General features: G+C 44.8%; 1 protein-coding gene across 1 annotated transcript in view; it reads right to left on the reverse strand.

Moving 5' to 3' along the window:
- The window catches only part of LOC141225671 (uncharacterized), a 130,173-nt gene that overhangs the window by 33,435 nt on the left and 69,037 nt on the right, over positions 1-27,701 (reverse strand). Inside the window, exons 2-7 of the mRNA XM_073667077.1 lie at positions 27,360-27,499; positions 27,051-27,230; positions 26,844-26,967; positions 26,672-26,760; positions 26,385-26,475; positions 22,621-24,096 (exon numbers count right to left, since the gene is read on the reverse strand). Of these exons, the coding sequence (XP_073523178.1) occupies positions 22,621-24,096; positions 26,385-26,475; positions 26,672-26,760; positions 26,844-26,967; positions 27,051-27,230; positions 27,360-27,428 (2,029 nt within the window). The 5' untranslated portion in view covers positions 27,429-27,499. The remainder of the gene's footprint in view (positions 1-22,620; positions 24,097-26,384; positions 26,476-26,671; positions 26,761-26,843; positions 26,968-27,050; positions 27,231-27,359; positions 27,500-27,701) is intronic.

Below are 27,701 nucleotides of genomic sequence, written 5' to 3' on the forward strand. Positions count from 1 at the left end.
GCATGGCATGCGCCATGGGCAGGGGATTGGCTTGCATGCACAACAGCAGAAGAAGCAGCGGTGTCACCCGCAGACACTGTTCCTGGACCCTGGGATTCGGTCCACAAAGTCGGGTGCTTTGCTGCCATGTGCCTGATCATGCTGGTGGTGGTCAGGCTGGTAGTTTTGCTACCCCTGCTGATGCTGGCCAGGCAGGTGGTGCAAATGGCCTTTTTGGGGTTATCGGAAGAGTATTTAAAAAACAACCAGACTCGGGAAGACGTAACAGTTGTACTGGCAACTTCAGTCGTGTTAGTGTTACGGGGAACGGTTGCCCGCCTTCTGTCTGTGGCCACCACACTGCTTCTTCCTGCCTGTTGGGGTGCTCTGCCTCCCGCCTCCTGTGTGCTGCTGTCCTTGCTCTGCATGTCCTCCTGCCAGGTTAGGTCAGTTACTATATCATTCACCACCTTGTCTTCCACTTCCGCACCCTGGTTTTCCTTCTGACTTTCTGGCAATTGTGCCTCATCATCGTCCACCTCTTGTGACACTTTCCCACCGTCACCTTCGTATGACCGTGGCTGCTCAAATATTTGGGCATCGCTACATGCGATCTCCTCTTGCCCCGCTTCAAGTGGACCAGGCGAGACGTCCGAATTTATAAATGGAAAAGTGAACAGCTCTTCAGCGTGTCCAAGTGTGGGATCAGTTGTCTCTGGGCACTCGGCATGGTGGGAGGAAGGAGGTTCAGGGTGAGGAATATGCGGTCCAGACTCACAGCTACTGAGACTTGACCGTGTGGAAGACACGGTGGTGGTGGTGGCTAAGTGACGGAAGCATTATCTGCTATCCAACCAATAGCCTTTTCACACTGCTCTGTGTTCAATAGTGGTGTATTGCAGTCCCCTATTAATTGGGACAGGAAGGTCGAGCGAGAAGATGTGGGTGTTTGTTGTGGCACAATTTCAGCTTGCCCACGGCCTCGGCATGCACCATCACATCCAGTTCCCCGTCCCTTGTCACGTGCCTTGCCCATTTTAAATGGAGGACAATATCTTCCACGCTCACTACAAATGGCTGAATTTGGAGCAAACTTAAATGTGATCCGTGTGACGGACAAACCACAGTTTAAAATAGCCGGCCTGTAGGTAACTATTTTTAACAGCATCGACCTCGTGTCAATAAGTTCACTGACACACTGCAACAACATTTCAATGGAGGCCAGAAATGGCAGTATTTTCAGCACAATTATATGTGATCCGTGTGACGGACAAACCACAGTTTTAAATAGCTGGATTTTTAGCGCTTTAATATGGAAAGGACCTGGCTGTATTCTGCAGTGCCAAGAAGCAAATGGCGCAGATAAACGGTGTTCTCTGGATTGCTTTTTAAGCAAATAATCAGGATTAAGATAAAAAATAAATTATTCCTGGCCCCTGATACCTGGGCCTATTTCTACAAATAATAATCTTTATTTTTATATAGCGCTAACATATTCCGCAGCGCTTTACATACATTATTGTTGCTGTCCCCATCGGGGCTCACAATCTACATTCCCTATCAGTATGTCTTTGGAGTGTGGGAGGAAACTGGAGAACCTGGAGGAAACCCACACAAACACGGGGAGAACATACAAACTCCTAGCAGATGTTGTCCTTGGTGGGATTTGAACCCAGGACCCCAGCGCTGCAAGGCTGCATTGCTAACCACTGTGCCACCGTGCTGCCTGTAAAAGCACCAGCAGACAGAACTTGAATGGATCCTCTTGCTATGTGCACTGCAGTCTGCTATATACCCTGCCTGCCTGCCTAGCATGGCGGCGCCAGGTCTGATATAGACCTGATGACACTGTGCGGCCAGCCAATCACTGTAATGCCACAACCAACATGGCTGCGGCATTACAGTGTGTGGCCGAAAATCCCTGCATGTTGATTGGCGTTCTAAAGAGCGCCAAATATGCAGGGTGGGGACCCAAACTCCCACCGAGCAACCCCGGAAAGTGTCACAAGAGCAGTTCATTACAACATTCCACTCTAAAGCGACAGAATTACGTGACTATCTTATTAAATCGTGGCCCATCTTAATGGCTGACCCCATATTGGCAAAATATCTACCAGAGAGGCAGCAAATCACCTTCAGAAAGGCAAAAAATCTCTGTGATCATCTTATGAGAAGCCACTATTATCCTACCACTCCCCCTAATTTTATGAAAAGACTACCTCCAGTAAATGGATGTGTACCATGTAGTAGATGTGTGGCGTGTCCTAATGTTGAACATGCTAACTCTTTCACAGATTCCCAGGGCTCTAGGACCTATTATATCACCAAACCGATAACTTGTACCTCTAAAGCTATGGTCTATTATGCAACATGCCTGTGTCCTAAAGTCTATGTAAGGCTCACAACTAGACAACTTAGGACAAGAATACGTGAACACGTCCTAGGTATTGAAGCGGCGGTAAATGAAACTGATATTTCTACGTTATAAACTATTCCCAAGCATTTTAGAATACACCATAAGTGTGACGCATCTAAACTTAAAGTTCGGGATATTGACATGATCACCACTAATATTAGGGAAAGTAGAGTGAGCCAACTATTCGCCCAGAAAGAGAGCAGATGGATGTGGACTTTAAAAACACTCCATCCATTGGGCTTGAACGAAAATATTAGTTATGCCCCATTTCTCTGCTCACCTATATCCACATTGTTTTAGCTATTTTGTCTTACCTTTTTATCTAGTATGGTTGGGTAGTTTTTTTTGTATTTTAACTTTTTTCTATTTCTTTAGTGTTCCTCCATGAGAGTTCGCCGTCTTTTTCTACCAAATTTTCATAAAGGCATTACATGGTGATTGACATGTTTGTATAGGTGATATCTCCATTTCTATAAGTCAATGACGTTGATGACTTCCATTCTGCTATTTGATAACATGGACATAATTGCTGGCGCTGCATTGTCTCTCAAGATCTGTAACTATTTTCTGTGTGCGCATTTTTTGTCCATACAGTTATTATTGTATATATTTCGCATTTATAGATCGATATTTTCTTATATCTGATTATGCATTTATACTATAATCTCATATAATCATGTTATACATCATGCTTTTCTTAAAGATATAGTTTATTTGTTTTGTCATGGTCAATTAACTTCTCTGACTTATTTATAATTGTCTATCGCCTACACCCCTTAGAAATACAGTACAGACCAAAAGTTTGGACACACCTTCTCATTTAAAGATTTTTCTGTATTTTCATGACTATGCAAATTGTACATTCACACTGAAGGCATCAAAACTATGAATTATCACATGTGCAATTATATACTTAACAAAAAAGTGTGAAACAACTGAAAATATGTCTTATATTCTAGGTCCTTCAAAGTAGCCACCTTTTGCTTTGATTGCTTTGCACACTCTTGGCATTCTCTTGATGAGCTTCAAGAGGTAGTCACTGGAAATGGTTTTCACTTCACAGGTGTACCCTGTCAGGTTTAATAAGTGGGATTTCTTGCCTTATAAATGGGGTTGGGACCATCAGTCTTGTTGTGCAGAAGTCAGGTGGATACACAGCTGACAGTCCTACTGAATAGACTGTTAGAATTTGTATTATGGCAATAAAAAAGCAGCTAAGTAAAGAAAAACGAGTGGCCATCATTACTTTAAGAAATGAAGGTCAGTCAGTCCGAAAAATTGGGCAAACTTTGAAAGTGTCCCCAAGTGCAGCTGCAAAAACCATCAAGCGCTACAAAGAAACTGGCTCACATGAGAACCGCCTCAGGAAAGGAAGACCAAGAGTCACCTCTGCTTCTGAGGATAAGTTTATCCGAGTCACCAGCCTCAGAAATCGCAGGTTAACAGCAGCTCAGATTAGAGACCAGGTCAATGCCACACAGAGTTCTAGCAGCAGACACATCTCTACAACAACTGTAAAGAGTAGTGGTGAGCGATACCTTCCGATATCGGGAAATATTGGATCGGATTGGATCGGACCGATACCCAAAAAGTATTGGATATCGCCGATTCCGATACCGGAACCCAATGCAAGTCAATGGGACAGAAATATCGAAATAAAAATAAACCCTTTCTTTCCTTGTAGGTTAATTCTACATGAAGGAAAACAACTAAGAATAATGTAGAATGTATTGGGGGAGGTGGGGGAGACAATAAAGGCATAGAGGTTTAACCCAATCAAATGGAATAGCAGGAATTAATATTTTTTTAAGACGTTCTGAGTTACGGAAATATTGACTATGTTAAATTTTTTTATATTTTGTCAGATATTTATGTTTCACTACTTCCATGCTCTTCACCTTCTTTTTTACTTCTCTCACACTTTCTCCTTCATCATCCTCAGCATCAGCATCTTTTTCATCAACTTCTTCTTCACCTTCTTCATCTTCTTCTTCTTCACCTTCTTCGTATTATTCTTTTTTTTTACATTCTTCATATTCTTCTTATTCAACTATTATTCTTCTTCATATTCTACTTCTTCATCTTCTTCTTCTTCTTCATCATATTCTTATTTGTGACAGGCATTCCTGTAGTTGTTATCTATAAAAGTTTGAACATTACACCTTTCGTTCTGCCCGTCACAAAAGATTTACATAGTTACATAGTTACATAGTTTATAAGGCCGAAAAAAGACAAGCGTCCATCCAGTTCAGCCTATTTCTTGTGCACTGCAGCTATTCCGCAGCGTTGAGGGGAAGGCAAAAAAAAAAACATGCGGTATAGGCCAATTTACATCACTGAGGAAAAATTCACTTCCCGACACCAATCTGGCAGTCAGATTAAATCCCTGGATTAATTAACTATCACTAAGCATAAGATGTAATTTTATTGTTCTCAAGAAAGGCGTCCAGGCCTCTCTTGAACTCATTAAGTGAGTTGGACATCACCACTTCCTCTCCCAGAGAGTTCCAGAGTCTCACGGCTCTGACCGTAAAGAATCCCCTTCTATGCTGGTGCAGGAACCTCCTTTCCTCCAGGCGCATAGTGTGCCCCCTCGTCTTTGTCACCATCCTTGGTATAAACAGGTCATGGGAGAGATCTCTGTACTGCCCCCTGATGTATTTATACATGTTTATGAGGTCTCCCCTAAGCCTTCTCTTTTCCAATGTAAATAGGCCTAATTTTGACAACCTCTCTGGGTATTCTAGTCCCTCCATGCCCTTTATTACCTTAGTCCCCCTCCTTTGTACCCTCTCTAGCTCCAATATGTCTTTCCTGAGCACCGGAGCCCAGAACTGTGCACAATATTCTAAGTGCGGCCTTACCAGCGCTTTATACAGAGGAAGAACAATGTTCTCATCATATGCCCCTATTCCTCTTCTGATGCATGCCATGACTCTATTTGCCTTCGCAGCTGCTGCCTGACACTGGGCACTCCAATTTAATTTGCTATTAACCAAGACGCCCAGGTCCTTCTCCATGTCAGATTTCCCCAACGGTTTCCCATTTAATATGTATGGGTGACTGCTGTTTTTCTTTCCCATGTGCATGACCTTACATTTATCGGCATTGAACCCCATTTGCCATTTTTTGGCCCAACTCCCCAATTTATCTAAATCCTCCTGTAGCTGTGCCCTATCCTCATCTGTATTAACTACTTTACAAAGTTTAGTATCATCTGCAAATATTGCTATTTTACTATGCAACTCTTCCACTAGATCATTAATAAATATATTAAATAATATAGGGGCCAAGACAGACCCTTGAGGCACCCCGCTAGTAACCCTGACACACCCTGAGCTTACTCCATTGATAACCACCCTCTGCTTTCGTTCACTCAGCCAGCTATTTACCCACTTGCACACATTATCCCCCAGACCAAGCATTCTCATTTTATATACCAACCTTTTGTGTGGCACGGTATCAAACGCTTTGGAGAAGTCCAGGTATACAACATCCACTGACTCTCCCCGGTCCAGCTGCGAGCTCACCTCCTCGTAGAAGGCGATCAGGTTTGTTTGGCAGGAGCGATCCCTCATGAATCCATGTTGATATGGAGTTAGACAGTTATTATCATTAAGATATTCTACAATAGCATCTCTAAGAAATCCTTCAAACAATTTACCCACAACAGACGTTAAGCTGACTGGTCTATAGTTCCCAGGGTCACTTTTAGACCCCTTTTTGAATATTGGTACCACATTTGCTTGGCGCCAGTCTATTGGGACAGTCCCTGTCGATAAAGAGTGCTTGAATATAAGATACAGCGGTCTGTCTATCACATTACTTAATTCTTTTAGTACCCGGGGGTGTATGCCATCTGGGCCTGGTGACTTGTCTATTTTGATATTATTTAGGCGTTTCTGAACTTCCTCCTGGGTTAGGTGGGTGATATTTTAGCGGAGGGTTTACTTTATCACTCTGCATTTCCTCCGATAAATTGTTTTCTTTTGTGAAAACAGTGGAGAAGAAGCTATTGAGTAGGTTTGCTTTACCCTCATCGCCCTCTATGATTTTACCCAGGTTATTTTTCAATGGGCCAACTCCATCAGTTTTAATCCTTTTACTGTTTATATAGTTAAAGAACAGTTTGGGATTCGTTTTACTTTTCTTGGCAATTAGTCTCTCTGTCTCCTCTTTTGCTATTCTTATTTGTTTCTTACAGATTTTGTTTTTTTCCCTATAAGATATTAGCGCTTCCTCGCTGCCTTCTTGTTTAAGTTTACTGAAAGCCCTTTTTTGGTTTTTCCTTGCCCTCTTGACTTCCTTATTTAGCCACATTGGCTTCCTCCTATTCCTAGCCGTTTTATTCCCATAAGGTATGTACCTTCTACAGTGACTATGTAGGACTGTTTTGAAAATTTCCCATTTTCTATCCGTGCTCCTATTACTAAAGATACTATCCCAGTCTATAAGGTGAAGGGCATCTCTTAGCTGATCAAACTTTGCCCTCCTGAAGTTCAGTGTTTTTGTTACTCCCTTTCTGGGCACCTACTGAAGCACATGTGGAATTGTATAATGTTGTGGTCACTATTTCCCAGGTGCCCCCCGACCTGCACCTCAGTTATTCTGTCTGGCCTGTTAGTTAATATTAAGTCTAAAATGACCGTCCCTCTAGTTGGTTCCTGCACAAGTTGTGACAAATAATTGTCTTTGATAATTGACAGAAACCTGCTTCCTTTCTGAGATCTACAGCTTTCGGTTTCCCAGTCTATATCGGGGTAGTTGAAGTCCCCCATAATAATAACCTCGTTATTTTTTGCTACTTCGTCTATTTGTCTCATTAATAGACTTTCCGTGGCTTCTGCTATATTTGGTGGTTTATAACAGACTCCTATGATAATTTTATTATTGTTTTTTGCCCCATGTATCTCCACCCATAAGGACTCGACCTCCTCATTTCCCTCCCATACATCCTCCCGTATTGTAGGCTTTAGACACGTCTTTACATATAGACAGACTCCACCCCCTTTCCGATTTCTTCGATCCCTTCTAAACAGACTGTAACCCTGTAAGTTAACTGCCCAGTCATAGCTTTCATCTAACCATGTCTCGGTTATTCCCACTATGTCATAGTTACCTGTAGATATTTCTGTTTCCAGTTCATCCATCTTGTTTGTCAGGCTTCTGGCATTTGCTAGCACGCAGTTTACACGATTTTGTTTTGTTCCAATCTTCTCCCTGTGGATTGTGTTAGAAATTTTCTTACCTCCCTTCCAAGTATCTTGTCTTGGACCTTCTTTGTCGCACTTTACAACAGGATTTGTCCGCTTTCAGTTTGGCCTGCAGCAGCAGGTCTTTTCCAGGGGCACCACGAGGAGGAATGGACTCACCCCCATACACTGCTTAGTCATCTTCTGCTTATAATTTAGATAATATCTTTTGCTTTGATTTTTAGTCTTATGCTTAATGTTCTTCCGCCTTTTGTTCTGCAGCTTCTTGTACTTCTGCTTCGTGGTTTTCTGTCTCTTGTTCTTCTGTATCTTGGTGGTTGTCTTCTTGTTCTTTGTCCTCTTGGTCAACTTCTTCAGGGTCATCTTCTTGGTCTTCTTCGGGGTGGTCTTCAGGGTCGTCGTCTTCAGGGTCCTCGTCTTCTTCGGGGTGGTCTTCAGGGTCCTTGTCTTCAGGGTCGTCTTCGGGGTCCTCGTCTTCTTCGGGGTGGTCTTCAGGGTCCTCGTGTTCAGGGTAGTCGTCTTCGGGGTCCTCGTCTTCATCAGGGTGGTCTTCAGGGTCGTCGTCTTCAGGGTTGTCGTCTTCAGGGTTCTCGTCTTCTTCGGGGTGGTCTTCAGGGTCCTCGTGTTCAGGATCGTCGTCTTCGGGGTCCTCGTCTTCTTCAGGTTGGTCTTCAGGGTCCTCGTCTTTAGGGTCCTCGTCAGGGAGATCCAGAGTGATTACCAAGAACCATTTCAAAAAGCTTGAACTTGGAAATGTAGCAGAAGGTACAAGAAGGCTGAGGAACTGCCGAGAACCAGCTGATGGTACTGGAACCCGGATGGGTAGCAGAAGGTACAAGAGCCAATGGAACTACCGAGGACCAGCTGACGGTACTGGAACTCGGTTACTAAGCAGGAGGTACCTGTGCAGAAAGCACTACCAAGGACCAGCAGACGTTGGTGGAACTTGGATACCGCGAAGGAGGCACCTAAGCCAAAGGCACTGCCGAGAACCAACTGACGGTACTGGAACCCGGATGGGTAGCAGAAGGTACCCATGTAAAAAAAAGTTGCAAGGCCCGCGAGCCAGCCGCAGTTACCAAAACCCACAGTCCTACAGGGGGTGCTTGTCCTATTGGCACTATGGAACCAGCCTTCATTGCCATATCCCGCAGCCCACATAGGAGTCACCTAAACTGCAGGCACCATAGAGTCGGCTAACCCGACCGCAACACGACAGGACAACGCATTGGAGGCAAAGTGACGTTGACACTACCCGGAAACAGCTGGCGTGCTGGAACCAGGCTGGGCAGGAGGGAGTACCCATGCCAAAGACACTGCCGAGAACCAGCTGACGGTACTGGAACCCGGATGGGTAGCAGAAGGTACAAGAGCCAATGGAACTACCGAAGACCAGCTGACGGAGCTGGAACTCGGTTACTAAGCAGGAGGTACCTGTGCCAGAAAGCACTATCAAGGACCAGCAGACGTTGGTGGAACTTGGATACCGAGAAGGAGGCACTTAAGCAAAAGGCACTGCCGAGAACCAGCTGATGGTACTGGAACCCGGATGGGTAGCAGAAGGTACAAGAGCAAATGGAACTACCGAGGACCAGCTGACGGTACTGGAACTCGGATGGGTAGCAGAAGGTACAAGAGCCAATGGAACTACCGATGACCAGCTGACGGTACTGGAACTCGGTTACTAAGCAGGAGGTACCTGTGCCAGAAAGCACTACCAAGGACCAGCAGACGTTGGTGGAACTTGGATAACTAGAAGGAGGCACCTAAGCCAAAAGCACTGCCGAGAACCAGCTGACGGTACTGGAACCCGGATGGGTAGCAGAAGGTACCCATGTAAAAAAAAGTTGCAAGGCCGCGAGCCGGCCGCAGTTACCGAAACACACAGTCCTACAGGGGGTGCTTGTCCTATTGGCACTATGGAACCAGCCTTCATTGCCAGATCCCACAGCCCACATAGGAGTCACCTAAACTGCAGGCACCATAGAGTCGGCTAACCCGACCGCAACACGACAGGACAACGCATTGGAGGCAAAGTGACGTTGACACTACCCGGAAACAGCTGGCGGGCTGGAACCAGGCTGGGCAGGAGGGAGTACCCGTGCCAAAGACACTGCCGAGAACCAGCTGACGGTACTGGAACCCGGATGGGTAGCAGAAGGTACAAGAGCCAAAGGAACTACAAAAGACAAGCTGACGGTACTGGAACTCGGTTACTAAGCAGGAGGTACCTGTTCCAGAAAGCACTACCAAGGACCAGCAGACGTTGGTGGAACTTGGATACCAAGAAGGAGGCACCTAAGCCAAAGGCACTGCCGAGAACCAGCTGACGGTACTGGAACCCGGATGGGTAGTAGAAGGTACAAGAGCAAATGGAACTACCGAGGACCAGCTGACGGTACTGGAACCCGGATGGGTAGCAGAAGGTACAAGAGCCAATGGAACTACCGAAGACCAGCTGACGGTATTGGAACTCGGTTACTAAGCAGGAGGTACCTGTGCCAGAAAGTACTACCAAGGACCAGCAGACATTGGTGGAACTTGGATACCAAGAAGGAGGCACCTAAGCCAAAGGCACTGCCAAAAACCAGCTGACGGTACTGTAACCCGGATGGGTAGCAGAAGGTACCCATGAAAAAAAAAGTTGCAAGGCTGCGAGCCGGCCGCAGTTACCGAAACCCACAGTCCTACAGGGGGTGCTTGTCTTATTGGCACTATGGAACCAGCCTTCATTGCCAGATCCCGCAGCCCACATAGGAGTCACCTAAACTGCAGGCACCATAGAGTCCGCTAACCCGACCGCAACATGACAGGACAACGCATTGGAGGCAAAGTGATGTTGACATTACCCAGAAACAGCTGGCGTGCTGGAACCAGGCTGGGCAGGAGGGAGTACCCGAGCCAAAGACACTGCCGAGAACCAGCTGACGGTACTGGAACTCGGATGGGTAGCAGAAGGTACAAGAGTCAATGGAACTACAGAGGACCAGCTGACGGTACTGGAACTCGGTTACTAAGCAGGAGGTACCTGTGCCAGAAAGCACTACCAAGGACCAGCAGACATTTGTGGAACTTGGATACCGAGAAGGAGGCACCTAAGCCAAAGGCACTGCCGAAAACCAGCTGACGGTACTGGAACCCGGATGGGTAGCAGAAGGTACCTCTGAAAAAAAAAGTTGCAAGGCCGCGAGCCGGCCGCAGTTACTGAAACCCACAGTCCTACAGGAGGTGCTTGTCCTATTGGCACTATAGAACCAGCCTTCATTGCCAGATCCTGCAGCCCACATAGGAGTCACCTAAACTGCAGGCACCATAGAGTCGGCTAACCCGACCGCAACACGACAGGACAACGCATTGGAGGCAAAGTGACGTTGACACTACCTGGAAACAGCTGACGTGCTGGAACCAGGCTGGGCAGGAGGGAGTACCCGTGCCAAAGACACTGCTGGGAAACAGGTGGCGGTGCTGGAACCCAGGGTAAATACTAAAAACAGAGTGGAGCCAGAGGCGTAATTGGAGCAACTTTAAAATCTGTAGTAGTGTGAATGTGGACAGAGCAGGAGAATTTGCCGGACACACAGCAGGGGAACAGCTGACGTTACTGAACCCCAATAACACGGCAGCAAGTGTTGACTGTGCAGACGGCACTTCTGAGCAGCAACTAGCAGTATTGGAGCCCAGGGTAAATACTAAAAACAGAGGAGCCAGAGGTGTAATTGGAGCAAGTTTTAAATCAGTAGTACAGTGGATGTGGACAAAGCAGGAGAATTTGCCGGACACACAGCTGGGGATCAGCTGACGTTACTGAACCCCAATAACACTGGAGCAAGCGTTGACTGTGCAGACGGCACTTCTGAGCAGCAACTAGCGGTATTGGAGCCCAGGGTAAATACTAAAAACAGAGGAGCCACAGGTGTAATTGGAGCAAGTTTTAAACCAGTAGTACAGTGGATGTGGACAAAGCAGGAGAATTTGCCGGACACACAGCTGGGGATCAGCTGACGTTACTGAACCCCAATAACACTGGAGCAAGCGTTGACTGTGCAGACGGCACTTCTGAGCAGCAACTAGCGGTATTGGAGCCCAGGGTAAATACTAAAAACAGAGGAGCCAGAGGTGTAATTGGAGCAACTTTAAAATCTGTAGTAGTGAGAATGTGGACAGAGCAGGAGAAATTGCCGTCCTCACAGCAGGGGAACAGCTGACGTTACTGAACCCCAATAACACGGCAGCAAGTGTTGACTGTGCAGACAGCACTTCTGAGCGCCAACTGGCGGTGTTGGAGCTCAGGGATAATACTGAAAACAGAGGAGCCAGAGGTGTAATTGGAGCAACTTTAAAATCTGTAGTAGTGAGAATGTGGACAGAGCAGGAGAATTTGCCTGACACACAGCAGGGGAACAGCTGACGTTACTGAACCCCAATAACACGGCAGCAAGTGTTGACTGTGCAGACGGCACTTCTGAGCGCCAAATGGCGGTGTTGGAGCTCAGGGATAATACTGGAAACAGAGGAGCCAGAGGTGTAATTGGAGCAACTTTAAAATCTGTAGTAGTGTGAATGTGGACAGAGCAGGAGAAATTGCCGTCCGCACAGCAGGGGAACAGCTGACGTTACTGAACCCCAATGACACGGCAGCAAGTGTTGACTGTGCAAATAGCACTTCTGAGCGCCAACTGGCGGTGTTGGAGCTCAGGGATAATACTGAAAACAGAGGAGCCAGAGGTGTAATTGGAGCAACTTTAAAATCTGTAGTAGTGTGAATGTGGACAGAGCAGGAGAAATTGCCATCCGCACAGCAGGGGAACAGCTGACGTTACTGAACCCCAATAACACGGCAGCAAGTGTTGACTGTGCAGATAGCACTTCTGAGCGCCAACTGGCGGTGTTGGAGCTCAGGGATAATACTGAAAACAGAGGAGCCAGAGGTGTAATTGGAGCAACTTTAAAATCTGTAGTAGTGTGAATGTGGACAGAGCAGGAGAAATTGCCATCCGCACAGCAGGGGAACAGCTGACGTTACTGAACCCCAATAACACGGCAGCAAGTGTTGACTGTGCAGACAGCACTTCTGAGCGCCAACTGGCGGTGTTGGAGCTCAGGGATAATACTGAAAACAGAGGAGCCAGAGGTGTAATTGGAGCAACTTTAAAATCTGTAGTAGTGAGAATGTGGACAGAGCAGGAGAATTTTCCGGACACACAGCAGGGGAACAGCTGACGTTACTGAACCCCAATAACACGGCAGCAAGTGTTGACTGTGCAGACGGCACTTCTGAGCGCCAACTGGCGGTGTTGGAGCTCAGGGATTACAGTTCAGGTGGTAGAAACATGAACACAACAGGAGACCTGGATACTGTTGCCAACCAATTATTTATTCTGGAAGAGGACTGGCAAATTCATGAGAGATCCAGGCCTTGTTCATTTTGAGAAAAGTAAGCCGGTCAACGTTATCGGAGGATAGTCGCATGCGACGGTCTGTTATACACCACCTGCGGCACTAAAGACGCGTTCCGATAATACACTAGCAGCAGGGCAAGCTAGCACCTCCAACGCATACTGGCTAAGCTCTGGCCATGTATCCAGCTTACAGACCCAAAACTTGAAGGGAGAAGAGCCGTCTGGGAGTACACTGAGAGGGCAAGACATGTAGTCTGTCACCATCTGACGGAAACGTTGCCTCCTGCTGACTGGAGCCGTCTGTGATGGTGTAGACATTTGTGGCGGCGGGGACACAAAACTTTGCCACATTTGGGCCATACTGGTCTTGCCTTGTGCTGAGGCGCTGCTTCTGCTCCCTCTTTGTGCAGAGCTTCCTCCACTGCCTCGACGCACTGAGCTGCTTTGTAAAGCACTAACAGCACTGGTCTCGGTTGGAATGGAGAACATGATGGAATGCATCAGTGCGTCTTGGTACTCCCGCATTTTATGCTCCCGGTTCAACGGTGTTATGAGGCTTTGTAAGTTGTCCCGGTAGCGAGGATCTAGGAGGGTGGACACCCAATAATCAGCCGTGTTGAGAATGTGGGCGATGCGGTGGTTGTTTCTCAGGCACTGCAGCATGAAATCAACCATGTGCTGCAGACTGCCAACTGGCCAAGAAACGCTGTCCCCTGCTTGAGGCGTGATCTCTGCCTGCTCTGCATCACCCCACCCTCGCTCTAGATACTGACTACTAGAGCATTGTGTACCTCCCTCCTCTGGACAGATGTCTTCCTCCTCCATTGACTCATCCTCATCCTCCTCATAAAGTGTCCCCTGCCTAGGCCTTTGTGAGGAACCACGTTGCGCAGACTGTAGAGAAGCAGATGGCATTTGTGACTCCTCATCCTCCAAAACCTCGTCCCTTAGTGCTTGCAGTGTTTTATCAAGCAGGCAGATAATGGGGATAGTCATGCTGACTAGTGCATCATCTGCACTCGCCATCCGCGCGGAATAATCGAAGGCATGCAAAACGTGGCAAATGTCCTTCATAGAGGCCCACTCAGTGGTGGTGAAGTGTGAACGGCGCGCACTGCGACTTGTTTGTGCCTGCTGCAGCTGGTACTCCATTACTGCTGCCTGCTCGCACAACCTCTCCAACATATGTAACGTTGAATTCCACCTGGTGGGTAGGTCACATATGATGCGATGTTCAGGAAGACGTAATCGGCGCTGCAGAGCTGCAATGCGCGATCTTGCGTTGCTGGAACGCTGCAAGTGAGCGCACTCTATGGGGACCTTGTGAAGCAGTGCATCAAGATCCGGATAGTCCCTCAAAAAACTCTGCACGACCAAGTTGAGCACATGTGCCAGACATGGGATGTGAGAGAGGTTGCCTAGGCCCAGAGCTGCCACCAGATTTCGGCCATTGTCACACACTACCATGCCTGGCTGGAGATTCGCTGGCACAAACCACACGTCGCTCTGCTGCTTCATGGCATTCCAGAGCTCCTGCGCTGTGTGGCTTCGATTCCCCAAAGAAATTAATTTTAATACGGCCTGTTGACATTTGGCCACGGCTGTGCTCATATCGGTCATCATAACAGGTAACCGTTCACGAGTCGATGTGAAGGTAGACCGTGACGGCTCCTGCAGTGCTGATTCAGAGGAACTGGAGTATGAGGAGGAGTCAATGTGTACAGACTGGATTCCTGCAATCCTTGGAGTTGGCAGAACACGTACAGCGCCACTCTCAAGATCTGTACCCGGCTCCACAACATTTACCCAATGGGCAGTGAGGGAAAGGTATCGTCCCTGTCCATGCTTACTGGTCCACGCATCGGTGGTCAGGTGGACCTTGCTACTGACGGCGTTTTGTAGCACATGTTTAATTTTTTCCTCCACATGCTGTTGCAGGGCAGGGACGGCTTGCCTGCTGAAATAAAAGCGGCTGGGCATGTTTTATTGTGGGACTGCCAATGCCATAAAGTTACGGAAGGTGTCAGTCTCCACCAGCCTGAATGATAGCATTTCAAGGGCCAGTAGTTTAGCAATGCCAGCATTCAGAGCCTGTGCTCGGGGGTGGTTTGCCGAATATGGGCGCCTTTTCTCCCATGCCTGTGCTAACGATGGCTGTAGACTGGCCTGGGAGTGTGAGGATGACAGGGAAAGTGGTGCTGTGGGTGGAATTGCACTGTGTCTCTGTACAACAGTGCCAGAGATTCTTCCATGGCGATCCTGTGAGGAAGCCGAACCAGCTGCGTGTGAGCTGGAGGAAGAGGCTACAACACGAGCTGAAGAGGTGGTAGGTGGCGCTGTAGGTTGGCCTAGGTCTTCAGTGTGTTTTTGTAACTCCACCACGTGCTTGGTCCGCACATGTTTCCACATATTTGTGGTATTGAGGTTGCTGACACTTTTCCCTCTTTTCACCTTCTGATTACACAGCTTGCATTTGACAAAGCAAATGTCATCTGCAACTGTGTCAAAAAAGGACCAGGCACTGCAAGTCTTGGGAGCGCCCGCTTTGGATTTTGGAAGAGCCATGCTCCTAATGGGTGCCGAAGTGGAGGCTACAGGCAACCAAGTCTGCCCCCTCCCTCCTTTTTGGGCCGTTCGGGGAATTTCTTCCGCAGAGCTGCTCCCACCACCTTCCTGTCCCTCACGCCATGATGGGTCAAGGACCTCATCATCTACACCACCCTCTTCAAACAACTGCTTCTCCTGGGTAGTCTCGACAGCACAGTACGCACCAGAAGTGGCACCTGAGTCTCATCATCAGATGCGTGCTGAGGTGTGCTGCTGACCATAGGCACTTTTCCACCCGCCTCTTCAGATTCAGAGAGACAAAACGGTTGCGCATCACTGCATACTACCTCTTCTTCAAATTCTCGAATTCTGCTTGGCTGGCCCCCTCTTTCCAAGCCAAGAGATTCAGAGAACAGAAGTAGAGATAGCTCCTGTCCAGGGCTCTCTGACTGCCTGGGCAATTTGGCAGGTGGTGAAGAGACAGATGGGTGCTCTTCAGTGCTCAGGACCTGAGAGGATCTGGAACTAATTGAAGTCGATGCGTTAGCTGCCATCCATCCGACAACGGCTTCAATTTGGTCCTCCCGCAGCAGTGGGGTACGGCTAGCTCCTACAAAGCTGTGCATAAAGGACTGTTCCCTGGTAAAACTGGGGGATGCTGAGTCACTTGTGCCCGCAGTAGGCACAGAATCCCCACGTCCTCTCCCTGCAGGCACAGAATCCTCACGTCCTCTCCCTGCAGAAACTCCACGCCCACGACCACATGCCTTACTCCCTGCCTTCTTCATCTTGGTAGACTAATAAAGATAGGCAGAAAAGTACTAAGGGCTTATTGTGCTTATTCCTGAACAGCTGCTAACAGGTATAAGAAACACTAATTTTATAAAGTGTGGACTAGACTTTAATATGAGCTAATGTGGCCTACACAACTGTAAAGTGGAGTGTTTGGTGAACTTTATTTAGGTTTTTTTTTGTCACAAAAAGACATTGGATGTGCCCAAAGATATAATACCGATAGTATCACAAACTTTTTGTAGCTATTACAATGTAGGAAGGTAACCTACAATGCAATAGATGAGGCTACAAAAAATAGGCTAATACTAATCTGGCTGGGGCTGCAGGGCACAATGCTGCAGAAAGGCTCCTCTATCTACTCCTATATAGTGTGTTTGGAACCAATGTAGCTGAATATGGATGGAACCAATACACTAATAGGAGAAATCAGGAAAAATGTTCAATTAGCAAACAAGGACAATGTATGAGGCAGTAACGCACGCTGAGCGCACTACAACCAGACGTGGCTGAAGCACACACTACAGCGTGAGCTGCACTCACACACAGAGACCTTGCAGACAGGCGTGAACAGTGCAGATGCAGAGCACTGTGCACTAGCGCTGCAAGACAAAAAAAATTCTCTATCTACTCCTATATAGTGTGCTTCGAACCAATTTAGCTGAATACGGATGGAACCACCACACTAATAGGAGATATCAGGAAAAATGATCAATTAGCAAAAAAGGATAATGTATGAGGCAGTGATGCACACTGAGCGCACTACAACCAGACGTGGCTGAAGCACACACTGCAGGGTGAGCTGCACTCACACACAGAGACCTTGCAGACAGCGGTGAACAGTGCAGATGCAGAGCACTGTGCACTAGCGCTGCAAGACAAAAAAAAATTCTCTATCTACTCCTATATAGTGTGTTTGGAACCAATTTAGCTGAATACGGATGGAACCACCACACTAATAGGAGATATCAGGAAAAATTATGAATTAGCAAAAAAGGACAATGTATGAGGCAGTGACACACACTGAGTGCACTACAACCAGACGTGGCTGAAGCACACACTACAGGGTGAGCTGCACTCACACACAGAGACCTTGCAGACAGCGGTGAACAGCACAGAGAACTGAGCACTAGCGCTGCAAGGCACAGCAATTTATAAAGTAGCTTGGGTAAAGCAGAATAGACCAAGTAGGTAGCTAAAACTGTCCCTCAGAAAAACAGCGTCCTATCCCTAACTGAATTCACAGCAGTGAGCTCAAAATGGCGGCGGCGGCTTTCATAGTGCATCATGACATCATTTCAGCAGCCAATCACAGCCATGCCATTAGTTAAGATGCCTACATGCCTAACAGGATGTGCCCACACTTCTTAGGATCCTCATTGGCTGAATAAAATGAAACTGGCTCATTGCATTATGGGAACTTCCGATTCCAGCATACGATATTGTAAAAGTATCGGAATTAAGTATCGGAATTCCGATACTGCGACTATCGGCCGATACCCGATATTTCAGTATCGGAATGCTCAACACTAGTAAAGAGGAGACTTTGTGCAGCAGGCCTTCATGGTAAAATAGCTGCTAGGAAACCACTGCTAAGGACAGGCAACAAGCAGAAGAGACTTGTTTGGGCTAAAGAACACAAGGAATGGACATTAGACCAGTGGAAATCTATGCTTTGGTCTGATGAGTCCAAATTTGAGATCTTTGGTTCCAACCACCGTGTCTTTGTACTACGCAGAAAAGGTGAATGGATGAACTCTACATGCCTGGTTCCCACCGTGAAGCATGGAGGAGGAGGTGTGATGGTGTGGGGGTGCTTTGCTGGTGACACTGTTGGGGATTTATTCAAAATTGAAGGCATACTGAACCAGCATGGCTACCACAGCATCTTGCAGCGGCATGCTATTCCATCCAGTTTGCATTTAGTTGAACCATCATTTAATTTTCAACAGGACAATGACCCCAAACACACCTCCAGGCTGTGTAAGGGCTATTTGACCAAGAAGGAGAGTGATGGGGTGCTACGCCAGATGACCTGGCCTCCACAGTCACTAGACCTGAACCCAATAGAGATGGTTTGGGGTGAGCTGGACCGCAGAGTGAAGGCAAAAGGGCCAACAAGTGCTAAGCATCTCTGGGAACTCCTTCAAGATTGTTGGAAGACCATTTCCGGTGACTACCTCTTTAAGCTCATCAAGAGAATGCCAAGAGTGTGCAAAGCAGTCATCAAAGCAAAAGGTGGCTACTTTGAAGAACCTAGAATATAAGACATATTTTCAGTGGTTTCACACTTTTTTGTTAAGTATATAATTCCACATGTGTTAATTCATAGTTTTGATGCCTTCAGTATGAATGTACAATTTTCATAGTCATGAAAACACAGAAAAATCTTTAAATGAGAACATGTGTCCAAACTTTTGGTCTGTACTGTATATATATATATATATATATATATATATATATATATATACACACACACACACACATACATACATTTGGGATATGCTATTATTTTCTTTTTCTCTCCGGTTGTATTTGACTATATATCTGTGGACTGGGCGGTACGCACGGCTTCACTGTTCTCTGTGGTGTCCTCACTGGCTGTATCAATATGTGCTCACATGACGCGGTTGCCGTGGATGCGGCGGTGTATCGGTGATTGCCATGTGTCATGCCACACCCTCCCCACACCCATTGGCGGAGACTACACACCCCCTTTTCTATTGGCTCAAGGGTTTCTAAACCCTACCCACCTTCATTGACGCCACCCCCTGACGAAGGCAGCCGTGCCGAAACGCGCATTAGGGTGAGTGCCATTGAGGAGCGTGTTCACATCCACTGTGGCTGTAAGTATTCTATAAGATTTATGCTACAATCTTTTCGCTGCCGTTCTTTAATCTTTTTTCCTACTTAGGTGCATTTTCTAGGCTTTAATATGTATTAGGATATACTTTTACTCTGTAGCCTAAGGGGTCAGGGCACTGATACCACTTATAAAGATCTGCTATCCCCGGTATGAGCTATCTATATTAGTACCTATATATAGACAGCGGTATGACTAACCTCTTATATAGCAACTACTTCTGACCTGCCTCATAAGCACCTGCACTTTTATTGAATGCTTCACTGCATTTTAACAATATATTCTTATTTTTTTGGCAGCCCAATTATGTATTTACATCAGAAAAGAATCATGTTAATTTGTCTCATGCTCCTCATTAGTGCTCCTCCATTGTTTTACTATTAACTGTCTCTGTGATTCATATTTTTTTCCTGTATAAATTATAATTAATAAAATGTCATTTTTTCACTATTAGATGGGACTCTGACTTGAAGTTTTTCCCTCTTGTTTCTTATGTATGGAGGACTATGTGGGGCCCATTATACTGTATGGAGGACTATGTGGGGCCCATTATACTGTATGGAGCACTATGTGGGGCCCATTATACTGTATGGAGGACTATGTGGGGCCCATTATACTGTATGGAGGACTATGTGGGGCCCATTATTCTGTATGGAGGACTATGTGGGGCCATTATTCTGTATGGAGGACTATGTGGGGCTCATTATACTGTATACTGGTCGGCCCACGACTTTGTCAAAGTTTTTCATTTTGGCCCTCTGCATGTTTTGAGCTTTCCATCCCTGATGTAAAATCAGTATGGGTATGGAGATGGCAATAATGCAAAGCTGCTAATTGGACTTTGCTACAAGCCTCCTAATACAGCTGAACATGAAGAGGATGATATGCTGCAACAAATTCAAAAGGCAACAAAAACAAGTTATGGTCAAAAGTGTTGAAATTGTTCCAGAAAATGAAGTCATTCTCTCAGAAAATTATTGCAATTACAAGTTTTGTTATACACGTTTATTTCCTTTGCATGCATTGGAACAACACAAGAAAACAGAGAAAAAAAAGGCAACTTGAACATAATTTCACACAAAATAGTTCGGACAAAATTGTTGGCACCTTGCCAAAATTGTGGGTAAACAACTTTGTTTCAAGCATGTGAAGCTTGTTCAAACGCAATTTTGGGGAAGCACGCATCGTGCAGGTTCCCAGTCTCCCACTCAGGTAACTATGCTGGATTTTGACCGTGTGAGATACTAAGGGAAAGGATATCTATCTTTGAGATATAGCTATTTATAGCATATAGACGGTTGTTTTCATGTTGTCCCTTCACATGCGTTATAGTCTCATTAAACATTTGACAATGGGGAGGAAGGGAGTTGTGAGACGAGATACCTGCATCCTATGTGTTACCTGCTTGTTTTTATCTATGTTTTAATGTTTTGTATGGTGATTTGGCAAAGATTTGTCTCCTTAGACACTCTGCTCTATTCTTTATGTAAAAAATCTTTTTGAATAAAGTTTATACATGTTTTCTACATCATTGGCCATGTGATCGTTGTTTTCCGCTTCGGCACCCCCTAGTCAAATGCAATTTTGGCAAGTAACAGGTGTGGGCAATATGAAAATTACACCTAAAACCAGATAAAAAAGGGAGAAGTTGATTCAATATTTGCATTGTGTGAAAATGTGTGGCACACTAAGCATGGAGAAAACAGAAAAAGGAGAAGAGAACTGTCTGAGGACTTGATATTTATCAACAATTTTGGTTCTCAACAATTTCAAGGTTATAAGTCCATCTTTAGAGATCCACATGTTCCTTTGCCCAAGGTACACAGCATAAAGAATAAATTTACAACCCATACAGTCAAATATGGTGGCGGTTCAAAGGTGGTTTGGGGTTGCTTTGCTGCCTCCGACTGTGTGCAAGGCATCATGAAATCTGAAGATTAGCAAAGGATTTTGGGTCACAATATAGTGCCTAGTGTCAGAAAGCTGGGTTTGCATCCTAGGTAGTGTTGAGCGAGTATGTTCTATTAACCCTTTCGCCGAGTATGCTTGGGCCGAGCTCCGAGTATTTACAGCTGCTCAGTGATATGTTTGAATCACTCCCATGTGCATGATTTGCAACTGTTTGACAGCTTTATTACATGTGAGGAATGTCTATTTCTTACACATTCCTCACATGTAATAAAGCTGCCAAACAGTCGCAAATCATGCACACGGGAGTGATTCAAACATAACACTGAGCAGCTGTAAATACTCAAAACAAAACACACTCGCTCAACACTAGTCCTAGGTCATGGGTCTTCCAGCATGACAATGAGCCCAAACATACTTCAAGAAGCACCTAGAAAATAGATGGAAACAAAGTGCTGGAGAGTTCTGACCAGCAATGAGTCTGGATCTAAATCCCATTGAACACTTGTGGAGAGATCTTAAAATTGCTGTATGGAGAAAAATATTAAAATTTGAGTCCTCAGTGGTTGATACAATCTTTTGAGTTAGCCATTAGTCAATAAGCTTTCTAGACTACTCATGTCTCTTCATGAGACATAGTATAACACAAAATCTGAAGAGTCACATATTTATACACAACAGGGCACAGGAATAATGCAATAGATAAGACAAGTGATGTTAAGCAGAACTATCAGTTTCGGAAAAGGATAAGCAGTTGTGGCCGTAAAAATGTGTGGCCACAAGTAGATCTATTCTTTTTTTCTTTTTTGTGTGGCGATGAGAATTCATCCTTGTTTTAAGTTTTTGCCCTGTCTCCCCTACATACAGACCCCCAGTTGGACAATTGGTACATATAATTAAGTACATTACATTAGATTTAATGCAGCTGAAAGTACCTGGGATCTTGTAATCCTCATGTAAGTTGGGAATCTTTATCTTGTCAGTGGTCATTATAAACGGACAGGTTTACATATACAGGTGAGGATGAATTTTATAAGTTTCACCACAAAGGTGAAACTATCCTCCCAGTCAGTGTGCTTTTCCTCCCAGTACCTTTTAAGTCTAACAATGTTAGGTTTCTGGGAGATTATACTTGTTCCTTTTATTTTTGGTTCTTCTTAGCTTGCCTTCTTTGCCCTATATGAATGTGTTTTTGCTTGTCATTCAGGGTTTTCGTATTTTACTTCATACTTTCCTTTCCCCTTGTTGCAGCCTCCCCTCTGGTTCCTCAGGAGGTATGAGAAACTCCTCAACGACTTATTAGGGAGTTAGGTCTGTGGTGGCGTTTTTAGTTGTACAGCTAGGGCCTTTCTTGTCTGTACAGAGACTAGTTGGGTGTAGTTGCGGCATTCTCCCCTGTGTGGGTTCTCCGGTGGTTATCAAGATGCGCTTTCTGTTTAAAACATTTCCCACATTTTCAACATGAAAAAGGCTTCTTCCCTGTGTGAATTCTCTGATGTTTACTAAGATGTGATTTCTGTCCAAAACATTTCCCACAATCTGCACATGAAAAAGGCTTTGCCCCTGTGTGGGTTCTCTGATGGATGATAAGAGTTGATTTCTCTGTAAAACATTTCCCACATTCTGAACATGAAAATGGCTTCTCCCCTGTGTGAGTTCTCTGATGTATATTAAGACATGATTTTTGTACAAAACATTTCCCACAATCTGAACATGAAAATGGCTTCTCCACTGTGTGGGTTCTCTGGTGCTTAAGAAAACTAGATTTATGGTTATAACATTTTCCACATTCTGAACATGGAAAAGGCTTCTCCCCTGTGTGTGTTCTCTGATGGTTGATAAGAGTATATTTCTCTGCAAAACATTTCCCACATTCTGAACATGAAAAAGGCTTCTCAACTGTGTGAGTTTTGTGATGTTTGATAAGATTTGATTTCGCTGTAAAATATTTCCCACATTCTGAACATGGAAACGGCTTCTCTCCTGTGTGTGTTCTCTGATGGTTGATAAGAGTATATTTCTCTGCAAAACATTTCCCACATTCTGAACATGAAAAAGGCTTCTCAACTGTGTGAGTTTTGTGATGTTTGATAAGATTTGATTTCGCTGTAAAATATTTCCCACATTCTGAACATGGAAACGGCTTCTCTCCTGTGTGTGTTCTCTGATGGTTGATAAGAGTTGATTTCTCTGTAAAACATTTTCCACATTCTGAACATGGAAAAGGCTTCTCCTCTGTGTGCGTTCTCACATGTTTGATAAGATTTGATTTCTTTGCAAAACATTTCCCACATTCTGAACATGAAAATGGCTTCTCCCCTGTGTGTGTTCTCTGATGGTTGATAAGAGTTGATTTCTCTGTAAAACATTTCCCACATTCTGAACATGAAAATGGCTTCTCCCCTGTGTGAGTTCTCTGATGTATCTTAAGATTTGATTTCTGTACAAAACTTTTTCCACAATCTGAACATGAAAAAGGATTCTCCTCTGTGTGGGTTCTCTGGTGTGCGATAAGATTTGATTTCTCTGTAAAAAAATTCCCACATTCTGAACAGGAAAATGGCTTCTCTCCTGTGTGAGTTATCTGGTGCCTAACAAGACTTGATTTCTGATTAAACCATCTCCCACACTTGGAGCAAGAAAATCTATTCTTCGCTGTGTGAATTTTTTGATGTTTAAGAAAAGACTTTTTGAGAGGAAAACTATTTCTATATTCTGAATGTGAAAATGGCTTCTTTGCTTTAGGAGCAGTTTGTTTTTTAATGCTTATTTTGTGACTTTGATTTTCCTTAGTAGTCGGTAATGAATCAGAAGACAGGACGTGTTTCAAAGGATCAGATGACAGATCTTTGCTGTGAAGGGATGATGGTTTATCTGGAGTAATGGCATTCACTTCAATTGTATCCTGGGGGATCTGAAAATTATCTGATTTAAAAACTGAAGATGTCAGCTGTCTCTCTGATCTCCTGGTACAGACATCTGCCAAGAATAAAAACAATTATTATTTTTTAATAAAGAATCCTTGGATTTTATATTTTTGAACATTTCTACTTAAATTGTCTGTAAAAAAGGCAAGTTATATAAAAAAAAAATTCACTGGACAATGACCATCTAATAGAAAACCTCATAGGATGAAGCAGTGGAGCGTGGTGTTCACCTGTTTGTTTATTCTGCCTCCCAAATATGGAGTAAAAGGCACAGGCTCTGTCCAGCCACTAAGATTAGGGTTGCTGGGACCAGTAGTACCATCCAGTCTGGCAGTATGGGTGTGTGCAGTCCAGCTGGAGTAATCTGCTCCCTTCTTCAGCAATTTGGAAAGCATCGCACCCTACTAAAGCTGGAAGCATATTGCTGGAAGCTGCCAGATACAGCCTTGTTCTCCTCTGGTTCAGTCCTCTGTGCTCAGCTCCCGGCTTGTGGATTTGTTTCCTGTTGTGACCTCGGCCCGTTTACTGACTACTCGTGTCTTCTGATTTTGTATTTTCTCTGCCCTCCTGGTTCTGACCCGGCTACCTGACTATTCTTCTTTCCATCTCACTCCAAAGAATAGCAGGTAACACCGTGGCCCAAGCCTAGGGGTCTCTGTGTAGGTTCAGATCCATGTAGAGGGGTTAAAGGGTGATGATCAAAGTAATTTGTGAAATCTGTAAACAGGGTAGATAGTTATAAGCCTGTTCGTGGTAGCCATCTTTTGAGCATTCCTAATAACTAAATGGCGCTCCTTCCCTTCTTAACCTGCCATGTGCCCAGACAGTAGTGTACAACCGTATATAGGGGATTGTCAGAGTCAAAAGAAGTTGGAAAATAATTTGTAAGGTCCATTTGTTTCCTATTATCCTTTGTGAAGAATTCCAAAGTTATCACCACATAAAGTGACACACGTCAGATTTGAAAAATGGGGCCTGATTAGAAACATAAAACTGCGGGAAGGGGTTAAAGCAGAGGATTACTGAAGTCAAAAACTGTGACTATAGACAATAAAACATCGTCTGAAATGATCAAACTGAACAGTCTTCATCAGAGAAAAATGAGTAACTAGTGGTGAAACCTCTCTGGGGTAATTGGAGTATGGGGCTCGGTGGCTCTTGGCAATCTAAACTATCATAAGAACCAATATTTTCTGTCAGATGAGTGTCAAGAAGAAATATTAGACATTTAAAGTGAACTTTTTTATAATACTGCAGAGCTGAGGTGTCTTAAATGTAGATCTCGGGCATTTGGAAGAGGCAATGGAGATCTTTTTGAAAAACTACCAGGGAGTTATAGAGTCACATAAGTGAGGCCGGCTGATCCAACCACAATGAAACTATCATAGAGAGGGAATTTGTAAAAAAAAGAATATAAAAACATGTAACATCCCCAACAACAACATATGTATGAAGGGAGAAATCCAACACTAAACTGGAGTAGCACTCATTTATGGTGGACCATTTGGCTTGAACAAGCCGGAACCCCGAACACGAACCTGAATTTGAAATGCCGAACAAATTTGCTCAATACTATTTATGATGTGGAGTGAATCCATGAAACCAGGGCTGGAGCCAACACATCTCCTGCAGGCGTGAATAAATGTATATTACAGCCATCAGCCACGCTCAGCTTAGAGATATATCATGGCACAGGTGTAATGTTTTCTGTATAGTTTATCACAATCCAGTTTGAAGTTAGTTGGTTTTAAAATAAAATGAAGTCAGGATAAAGGGAAACTCTGCTGTTATTGTACAGAAATTCACACTTGGCCTCACTGCACATTTAATGTTGTCGATCATAAAAGTGAAGTTTGGCCAAAAAGACTGGACCTGGTCTTGTAGGGACCATATGAGCACATTCAGCAGCACAGAAGGGAGAGAAGGTAGATTCATCCAATAAGATATCAGGGATCTAGGAAGCCAACACCATCATTACCCTCCGCTTTCTCTTACAGGCCCATCATTATATTTTTCTTCAAGGGATTTTCTCACTAGTCAGCACATTCTACGTACGCTGTCATTTGGCTTTGTAGTTTACAGATCTGGGCAGGTAACGGTCAGCGTCTCCTAATCCCAGGGGGTAGGTGGATCCTCCAGGTTGTAAGTGCTACAGAAAAGGGCTTTCACAATTACACAAAGTAATCTGAATATTTTCGGACGGAGGAGAATGTTGTGGTCTAGCGGCAAAATGGTGATCACACGATTGTGATATGGCTGGACTACATCACCGATAAAGCAGCCACAGCCAGTGACTGAGAAGAATCTGTGACTTCTCTGCATTTAGTGGTTACTACTCACCTGGGTAGTCATATGTAGGAATCTCCTCTTTACACCGCTCATCACCCCTCACATATGTCTCTGTAGTATTAATATGGGTCAGATCTTCACCCTGAAACAAATATTATAAAAGTCAAAGACAGATGAAGAAGTCACATCTATGATCAGCTCTAATCCTGTTATCTCCACCGTTCTCATAACACAAATTTAAAACATAATAATGGTGGATAAAACAAGACTGAAGACAGGACCTTTACAGCCGTCTACACATCATAGGGGAGATCTCATGACATCTTCTCTCCATCTACCTGAAGAACATTGGTATCTTCTTGTTTACAGTCCTGTGGAAGAAGAGGATGGGGACATCTCTCTGGTGTTGTCCTCTTACTGGATAGATCTGGAGGAAACACATACAAGGACTGAATTCATTTTTTACATACAGATAATTATAGGCCGTGTGTATTTAGTCCTGTCTATTACCTGGTGATGTGAAGGGCTGGGGAACCTCCATCATGACGTCCTTGTACAGATCTTTGTGTCCTTCTAAATACTCCCACTCCTCCATGGAGAAATAGACAGCGACATCCTGACATCTTATAGGAACCTGACACATACAATGATACCGTCATCCCCCAGATCCCTTCATAGCATTACTGTATAATATCCCAGCATTCCCAGCAGTGTCACCTCTCCAGTCAGCAGCTCAATCATCTTGTAGGTGAGTTCTAGGATCGTCTGGTCATTGATGTCCTCATGTATCAGAGGGTGAGGTGGAGGCCCTGTGATTGGGCTCAGGGGTATTCCCCATTCCTCAGACACAGGGTCCTGACAGCGCTCACTAGAGGTCTTCTTCACTACTGTGTAATCCTGGTTATGGAGAGACACATTAATAAATCTCCCTCCAGACATTTCCAGAGTCCTCACCTCTCCAGTTCTGTCCATCTGTTATTCCCATAGATAAGAATTATGTAATGTGACGTCATCAGAATCTCTCACCTCTCCAGTAAGACGGAAGAGGATCTCTAGGGCGAGGTGTAATATCCTCTCCGCCATCTTGTCCATCATTTTCCTGGATAAATCAGGAAAATTTTCTTATATAGATGATCTTCACTGAGAGGATCCGGTATTTTAGAGATCTGAATGAGAAAAAGATAAGCTGATGGATAAGACCATTTTTCACAGCTTACTAATTCTCCTACACATAAAGATGGAAATATTCTTTGACCTGATCTTCGCCCGGCTCTGTTCAATACATGATTTTACTAACTCTCCTCTTCCACTCTCTGATCACAACCTTCTTTCATTCTCTGTCAAGAACTGTCACCCTGCTCAAGACAC

Source organism: Phyllobates terribilis, unplaced genomic scaffold, assembly GCF_046119375.1.
Source record: "Phyllobates terribilis strain yellow unplaced genomic scaffold, ASM4611937v1 Scaffold_411__1_contigs__length_1673714, whole genome shotgun sequence".
In the NCBI taxonomy this organism is placed as follows: Eukaryota; Metazoa; Chordata; class Amphibia; order Anura; family Dendrobatidae; genus Phyllobates; species Phyllobates terribilis.